The 9046-nt window shown below is 35.1% G+C and overlaps 1 protein-coding gene across 1 annotated transcript in view; it reads left to right on the forward strand.

The window, feature by feature from the left end:
- Nucleotides 1-9046, forward strand: part of LOC107286727 (cAMP-specific 3',5'-cyclic phosphodiesterase 4D) — a 169305-nt gene that overhangs the window by 60167 nt on the left and 100092 nt on the right. Inside the window, exon 2 of the mRNA XM_015815140.1 lies at nucleotides 4455-4558. Within this exon, the coding sequence (XP_015670626.1) occupies nucleotides 4517-4558 (42 nt within the window). The 5' untranslated portion in view covers nucleotides 4455-4516. The remainder of the gene's footprint in view (nucleotides 1-4454; nucleotides 4559-9046) is intronic.

Consider the following 9046-nt stretch of genomic DNA (forward strand, 5'->3'; position numbering starts at 1 on the left):
AAAACAGATAAAGACCTTACAAACACCATTTTAAAATACAATTAAAAGAAATATTAATTTTGCCGTTTCATTTAAAATTTTGTGAACACCCAATATAAAATCAAATTAAAATCCAATCTAAAATACCCCTCAGGCCAGCCCCGCTAGCTGGAATAGCCATGTCTTGAGGGCGCGGCGGAAGGAGGGGAGATCCGGGATGTTAGGCTGATTGGTCTGTAGTTTCCTGGATCTGTTCCCCCCCACCTTTTTTTGAAGATGGGAACTATATCGGCTCTTTTCCAGTCCTGTGGTACTTCCCTGAAAGTACTTCGAAAGATATGGTCCAGTGGTTCTGCCAGTTCCTTCAGAACTCAGGGATATAATCTGTCAAGTCCTGGTGATTTGACCTCATATAGAGTGGACAGGTGTTCTCTTACCATTTTCTTGCCTATTTTAATTTTAATTCTTAGTCTGTCTTTTATGGTTCTAGTTTTGGTCCTTTCCCCTTTCCTTTCTTCTTTCTTTTTATTTATAAAATAATTTCCTTAATGCAATACATTGGATTTTTCCTTCCCTTTCTGCCCCCCTTTTAAATTAAGGTTATATAAATTATAATAATTAACATTTTATATGTAGCAATTTCCTTGATTTTCCCTGTGGTGAAAAAAAGCTGCTCAGAGATTGTAAACACATACTAACACAAAGCACATATCCTGTACAATAAAAATTCACCAGTAAGATAATGAGATGTGACCTTTTGCCTGGAGAAGCCATAAGCAGCTCTTGTACTAAGAGTGGAGATCTATTTTTTTATTATTCAGTTGTCAAATAAACTTTGCCCTAAAGGAAGTTGATAAAAGCATCCTTAAACTGCTTTCAGTCTGGCCTCTGTTCATAATAGATGAACAATTTCATGCTTAGTTTCTGAAGCATATAAGCAGCCGTCTTCCTTCATGACCATTTTCAATTGTTCTGGTTATTTAAAAAAAGCAACACCATGGCTCTATTTGAGACATAATTTAAATGCATAACATACCTATTTATTTCCTAGAACATCAAATAAAACACTCTGCATCTTTGGCATAAAGATGTTGCCGTGATAGTCCTTGTGCCTGGCTTAACAATTTGACCTTGACTATCAACAGAATATGACAAGAATATAAAGTAGATTTCTCTAGAGCAAACACTTTTAAGAGCCTGCCTAGAATACCATATTTTAGCTATTATCTTTATAATAAAAGGGGCAGGTGGGAATCTTCTGGCAAATAAAATTGGGATATATTTCTTTTTCTTCATTGATTTGAAGTGACAAAAGTGTATTCACAGGTCATCAGAATCCCAAGCCAGAAATTGAGAAATAATTATTGAGTCATTAAATATCATTTCACTAAATAAAAGTTAAGACTACTGTTGATGCTATTGTTACTGCTGCTATACTGCTGCTATATTTATTTGTATAGCAAGATCTTTTACTCCCAATGTACAGATACATTGTAAGTTATGAGACAGATCACATTATATTGGCTACTGTCAATGTAGATTTGTTTACTATAGAGATAGAACTCAAACTCTATCTACAATCAAAAGTGTTGGGATTAAGTTTAATAATCTTAGCTACATATTCTGTCCCATATCTACTAAGGTAACACTGTTATAAGTAACATCACCCACTCTGTGGCCTCATTCATACATTCGCCTTCCATTACTGTTCTCTTTGGCCAACAATATTCTTCTGTTGTTTAGTTAAGAAAAGTATGAGCAATTTATTCTCAGACTTCTTTGTGCTTTCCTATTAGGCCCCAGAAATCACAGTGTTGAGGGGCACTAGGAAACTGTCAAGAAACAGAAGTGTAATTTCCTGCTATTTTTCAGATGAAAAAATAAAAAGGGTTTATAAGTTGTGCCAAAAGAAAATTTGCAAACATCTGAGTATGACAATCGATGTAGTAAATGATTAAAAAGTTGAAGAGATCTACGTATAGTCCCTTCTCAGTTGTGAGTGTCAAGGTCGAAGATGCTTGCTAACCTCTGTCACTATTCAACTTGCCATAGCAACCGGGGGGAGGGAGAGCCTGGGAAAGAAATGGGAGTTTCAAGAAGCCATCCACAGACCGTGAGACCCAAGGTCACAAAAGCAGGTGTCTGATGGAGAAGTGGATCTTTCCCATAGCAAACCAAAGAGATGTAATTGGGCAATGTGAACATTTGGTGGGTGGGGGTTATGAAAAACTATTGTTAACAAACCAGATTTTTGTGTGGGAAAATTAGAGTTGATTTTGCTTCTTCAGTGTTGGATATATATTCAGTAAAGTGTATGTCTTATGGCACCTCAATGACTTGACCGATCATCAACCTACCTCATAGAGTTCATCCTGCTGGAATAACATTAAAGGAGACTCTCTTTGAAAGTGCAGACAAAAAGAAGAATATATATACAATCCGTAACAAACAAAAATCCAGTAGGCAGAATGAAACCCACAGTTTCCCTCAAATTTGACCAAATCATTTTCATCACTATCTCACAAAATGAACCCAAAATATCTTTCTTAAAAACCTTAATTTTCCCCTCAGATAGACCAGAATGTGCCAAGTAAGCAACTGGCTGAAACCTGATATTACAATTATAATTAATGTAACAATATGTCTATCCTTTAGACTATTGTTTGGATTATATCTATTCTCTTCACATTACATTTCAGAAGAAAATCCAATATACAGGTTCAGTTTTTCCTTAAAACAATTAAATCCTGATGCTGATGCTAGTCTTTACTACCTGCTGCTAATAGGCTGTGATTTCCATATGCCTTTAAGTTCTTATTGCTAGCTCATAACATTATCAGAATCATGTAGGTTCATATATTTTCTAAATTGCTTTGTAGCCATATATTGCACATGAATATGATTTTCTCAGTAGTAGTTTTTATCAGCAGGGATGCTGTGAACTTTTCTATCACCTTTTAAGCTTGCTTCTGATGTGTTTGAAAAATCAAACATCTGTAAACAGCATTTCCAGTTATGTTTTTAAAAAAGCAAATATTACATCTTGCCAATCCAGTGGATGATTCAGACCAAACACATTGAGCTATTTAAATCAGTTTTTTTTCCTTCTTGCTGCAGAAAGATTATCCTTTAAGATTTACATTTGAAAACAGCATCCTTTCTGTAACCTTAAATATTGGATTTAATGTATGGATGAATTATTTACTGACATACAAATAATTAGCCAATCTTGCTTGCTGTACATCTTTTACAGTAACTGAGATAATTGTTTTAGATGGGCCTTTGGCTCCGTGTCACACAATTCTTGATGTAAAAATTAGCCAAACAATAGAATGGATTTGCCCTGCTATTTGAAATGAAAAGAGATGCTTGTCTGGGTTTGTTGCACAGCCTCTTTCAGACTGAAAACTGCATTTGGTCTTTGAATAATATGCTGAAAATCACACTCCAAAAATGGGGCCAAATTAATTATCCTCATTAATGTCTATGGAGATTCTCAGTCATCCAGGTCATGGTTGTCCCATGTTTTGAAAAAGCACCTTTGAGATACCCTTACTAATCTCTTTCAGAATGATAACAAGAGGGGACAATTGAAACTGTTCAGTGCATCACTGTTGAATAAATATGTTGCATCAGACTTCATTCAAAGGAATGCAAGTGTGTTTCTCGCTGTCTGTCTGTCTGTCTGTCTGTCTGTCTGTCTGTCTCTCTCTCTCTCTCTCTCTCGTGTTTGTGTGTTTGTGTGTGTGCTTGTGTGTGTTTATCAGAAAGAGTCAGTACATGATATGAATGCTACCCATGTATAACTTAAAACATATGGTTTATACACCATAAACAATGCTTAAGTCTTTCTGTTTATCAGTTGAAAAAGAATGTCCTCAGCTTTAAGGCTGAGTGTTTATCCAAATGTCAAAAAGTGTTTAAAGAACACCACAATCACATATCCATTTATTTGGAACCAAAACCCATTTACATTTGCAGTTCTAACTTGTTTTAATTCTTTATTTTTAAACGTATGTTTCATCTTCAGACATAATCTTGTATTACAGATTTAGATCCTGCTTGCATTCTCTTTTACCAAATAGATTTACCGTCCCCCGGGAAGGTGTTTTACATATGTTTTACAAGTCCAAATTACTAATACTGATTCAGAGAATTGGAATGTACTTCTAAGTAATGCATGGTATATAGCATTGTGCTAAAGTTCACATATAGGAACCCTCTCAAATTGAAAACACTCATCTAATTTGTTTGGAGGGTGTTGGTATGCTATCTCAGAAAGCGCTTGATGCCAAGTTAATACAGCAGCCTTGTTTCATTTGACTGATCCATTAGAAATTCATGTTGCTCAGGATGATGGGAACGGTAGTATAGCACCCACCTTTAAAAAGCACTTCGTTAGAAGAACACAGGAGTTCAGCAACACAGTATCTTGAAAGGTTGTGTGAAACTATAACAGTATATTTTCTTTGCAGGTGACATTTGCTCTTGTTGGAACTGCTGTTAAAATCTCAGCCAGATCAGCAACTGCAGCATCATGAGCAGGGATACAAACTCTTTATCTGTCAGAAGTAAAAGTGTAAGTAAGTGGATGTGTAAACCTCCCTTTGTCTTTATAGATTCAATCACTGTATTTCTTCTTAACTAGGTTTGTGTGCTTGCATTAATAACATTGTTTAGACAGTTTTGATGAATTCAAGCTATGTCTTTTTATCACAAGATATCCACAAGAATGTTTTTTTTTCTTTTTCTATTTCCCATTTAGCTTTCTGAATCTGTACAGTTGCCTCCTTGTAGCTACATACTATTCAGGATAGCCAGCAATAATTAAAATGAATAGAGTATTGCAGCAATTAAAAGCAAAGGAAACAGAGCTAGTTACAGCAGTTTTTGAGCCTAGAAGTGATCTGAACATTTGTATAATATATTTTTTTCTTTATGAATTTATCCTATTTGATTATTAAAATGTGCCTTTGAAAAAACAAAACTAAAGCAAGGTATCAGAAAATCCCAATCACAGAATTACTTTGCACTAGTTTCTATTCAGTTTCAAGTGTCACTCTAATAATTATGTTTGTTGTGGGAGCATGACCTGTCTATGTAGTGTTAATTAATAGTAACATAAATGACTATTAATGAGAATTATTATTTTGGCAAATGGTGATGTGATCCTCCCTCCTTCCCTCCCTCCCTTCCTTCCTTCCATCCATCTTTCTGTCCTTTTTTCCATTGCGAAGATATTTACTGACTTAGAAGTGGTGTTGCAATTTTAGGATTTCATTCTAATGTCCCTTTTCTGGTTTCATAGGATGTCACAGTCTATGCATTATCCATAAGGAAGAAATGTGTGTTCTGACTGACAAGTAGCCAGGAAGTTTACATACATAAAAACTACACCAAGTCTATTGGTTCTGCTTTAATGTTCTTTTGTTTGCTAATGTTATGTGAAGACAACCATGAAAAACACTTTACAGTTTAGCTTTTTCTCTCCTGCCCTTTAGAAACGACACCACACAGCACAGAAGAGGCAAGTGCTTGAAAGTGTGTGCCTAGCTGATATGACTTTGAGCCCAGAGTGCCACAGTGGTTGATGGGTTGAACAGTGCTGGTTTTGCACAATATGCTGATGCTTATAAATGAAGTGTGTGTATGAAATGGGCTGCTTAAATTATGTTACAAAGCTATAGGAAGTGAGTATGTGTGTTAAAGAGGAGGGGGGGCTGTATTTATGTTACAGCCCAGTTTCTTGGGAAACTGTAGAACAGTTTTGCATTTCCATCATGTGTCACTCATCCAAGAAGGAGACACATAGCATCATCTTCATCCCACCCATTCTTGCCACAAATGAAGTCTCTGATCTCTGTTTTCTGTCTTTTTCTGCTTCAAAAGCAGAGTTTTCCATTTTATGCCAGCTCAAGTCATACTGTCCCATGTGTGTGATGCATTTCAATTCCTTCCATTCCACTTGGCTACTGCATCTGTAGTAGGAACATCCCTTCCCCTCAGACTACTAATTGCTACTTTCTGTTGCCATTTATGGAGAGATAAAATGTTGGGCTTTTCCTCCTCCAGGTTTGTTGATAGAACAGGGCAAAGAAGGACCCGGATTTTTTTCTTTTTCTTTCAAAATGAGGCAAAATTGTTTATTTATTTATTTATTCAATTCATATTCCCCCTCCCCCCCCATTTCTCCAATAAGGTGACTCTGGGCAGCTTACAAATCATAAAAAAGATAAATAGAAAAACAATTACAAAATTAAAACTTTGCAAATTAAAATTTTAAAACTTTGCAAAACAAAAACAGAAACCAGACCCAGAACTTTTTCTTTCTGTTCTAAGAGACTGGCAAAATAATGAAGTGTGGTGTTTTCTTTTTCTTTCTTTTTAATTGATCCAAGAGGGATAAAGAATCAGGGGAATCTACTGAAAGTCATGGTAAATTTAGGTTGGGCAGAACACCAAGCCATGATTGCAGCCAAAGCAAAGAAAGTGGTTGAAATCCAGAAGGAGATTTCTTAATCTGACTTCATCCTAAACTGAGGAAATGGGAAATGAACATTTAAAAGTGTAGAAAATCTCTTGTAGAAGACTGCCATAATTATTCAAAGATCACATTGATTTAATAACAGTTTGAATTGGAAAGTTGCTGTCCAGCAGACGAGAACTACAAGCTACAAGGGTGCTTATTTTCTTTGAATTAAATATTTCACTCTCCAATTAACCTGGGTTAATACCAAATGATGTGAAGTTCATCTCAGCTTTCCATGCAATAATAATTTGTCATTCAGATTTAAATATTTGAAATGCTTTAGAAAGAGGTTTGGGCTTTGTGAAACCTCCAAAAGGTGGAAAAAAAGTACAACTACCATAGGAGAAAGGTATAAAAAAAATAAGAAATGCATGGGATTACTGAATTAGCATAGAACATATCCACCCTTCCACCCCCAGATTAGCCATTTTTATCCTAATATTATTATACTTTGATTCTCCATCTTTCCAGTGAAGTAAAATAGTACAGGAGCATTGGATTTAGCAGTGACCTATTGTGTCTAAAAGGCAGAAGGCCTCCTTTGAAGGTAGTTCTGTTGACAAATTTGCAAATATAAAAGCTATGCTGGCTAGAATTTTCATTTTACTTAAAAATTATCTCCCTTTCTTTTGTACACTCATAGTGATATAAATAGTAGAACAGAAGCATAACTGGCTTTAAGTCTAGTGTGATATTTTCAGTCATCTTAAAATGAAGGGGAGCATGCAATTTTTAAAATATTATTGGTCTTAAATAATTATAAATGGATCAAGAAAAAAAATGTGATCTAGTTATTATAATTTTTAATTTAATTAGACTGGCTCTAAAAGAAGAAAAAAGCAAACCAGCTACAGATATGTTCTTTTTTAAATCAGAGGAGAATTTTAATAATTTTTAGAACAGGGAATGGAGATTTAATTGATTTCCTTTCCTTTATCTACACATGGGTTTTTGTAGTCTGTTGCTGTAGTTCTTGAGAAAGCTGGGCCTTGAGAATTTGTGGCAAGTGTTGTTCAGGGTCCAAATTTCTGTGTGAAATTACAATTTAATCTATGACTCACTCTCAAGGGTTATATTCAAAACAATATACTGCCTAATTTTATCTTCCAACAATATAACTTTGACATCCTTCAATTTTATATCAGAGATAGCTAAATAGCATTATTACATGTCCTGTAAAATCAGCCTAACCTGATTCAAATTCCAATTTTGAAGTGTAGAAGAAATGTCCATCAATAATTGCTTAAATCTGTCGCTGTAAAATAAAAATTTAAATGCCCCTAATTACTTTCACATAATGAAATCTGCCAAAATCCATAATTAGCTTCCAGTTCTAGTTATTAAATTACTAGTAATTGTCAGACGCAAAGAATCAGGACCATACATTAAATTTCAGTTGATTTATTGCTGAGGCCTATACACAATAATCCAGTCAACTAATGGTCAGCACTAAATTGGTGCTAAATAAAAGTTAACGGAATTCAGGGGGGGGGGGCTGGACTTGGATCACTTGTGGGTATGTAACAACTCCCGACTGATTCCTCTCTTGACTCTGCCCCAGATTCTGCCTCTTCTTCTCCTACAGTAATTTTATCAATAATTGGCAATTGAAAATGTCAAAGTAGTTTAATTAAAATTGCTCAAATCCAGATAAATTCACATTTGTTTTCTTTTGGGGGAGGGCATACCTGAGTCTGTTTTTGATTCCTGGCAACTGGCTGGACAAATCCCTGCAGTTTTCTTGGCAACTTTTCAAAAGTGATTTGCTCAGTCTTAGGGATGAGGGAGAGTGACCGGCCCAAGGTCATCCAGCTAGCTTTGTGCCTAAGAACTCAGGGTCTCTCAGTTTCTAGCCTGGTGCCTTAACCAATACACCACGCTGGCTCCCATTTTCCCATTAGCATTATAAAATTTACTGATTCTATAAGATTGTCTACTTTTGGTTTAATCCCTATTGTTTCATTCATTTTAGTTCTTTTCAAATATTATTCTCAGTGCAACTGAAACCATTCTAGGGACACAACTCTCAGGAGGTACCTGTGGATTGCTCTATTACAAGATTTTTATTTTATTTTTTTTTTCAAAGAATTTTTTATTGTTTTCAACATAAAAAAAAAGGCACATCACAAATACATCACAATTGAAACCCCCCCCCCACCCCCCACCCGGACTTCCCAAACCTAATCCCAGGATACTATTCAACTAAAAGTAAACTGATATTAATATCCCTAACTCCACAAAATGTTATTCTACATAAGTAGGTGAAATATATATATATATATAAAAAAATTTTTTTTTTATCTAAAAACCTAACTTATATTCCACCATTCTATGCTTATTTTGAATATAAAAAATCCATCTTCTCCATATTGATAAAAATTGTTCATTTGAATGATCCTTCAAATAAGCCGAAATCTTTGCCATTTCAGCAAGATGCGAAACCTTCAATCTCCAGTCCTCTATTGTAGGTAAAACTTTACTCTTCCAGTTTTGAGCTATCAACAAACGGGCAGCAGTTAAACAATACAACATCAAATT

The sequence above is a fragment of the Protobothrops mucrosquamatus genome, unplaced genomic scaffold (assembly GCF_001527695.2).
Source record: "Protobothrops mucrosquamatus isolate PMUCROS unplaced genomic scaffold, P.Mucros_1.0 scaffold318, whole genome shotgun sequence".
NCBI classification, from domain to species: domain Eukaryota; kingdom Metazoa; phylum Chordata; class Lepidosauria; order Squamata; family Viperidae; genus Protobothrops; species Protobothrops mucrosquamatus.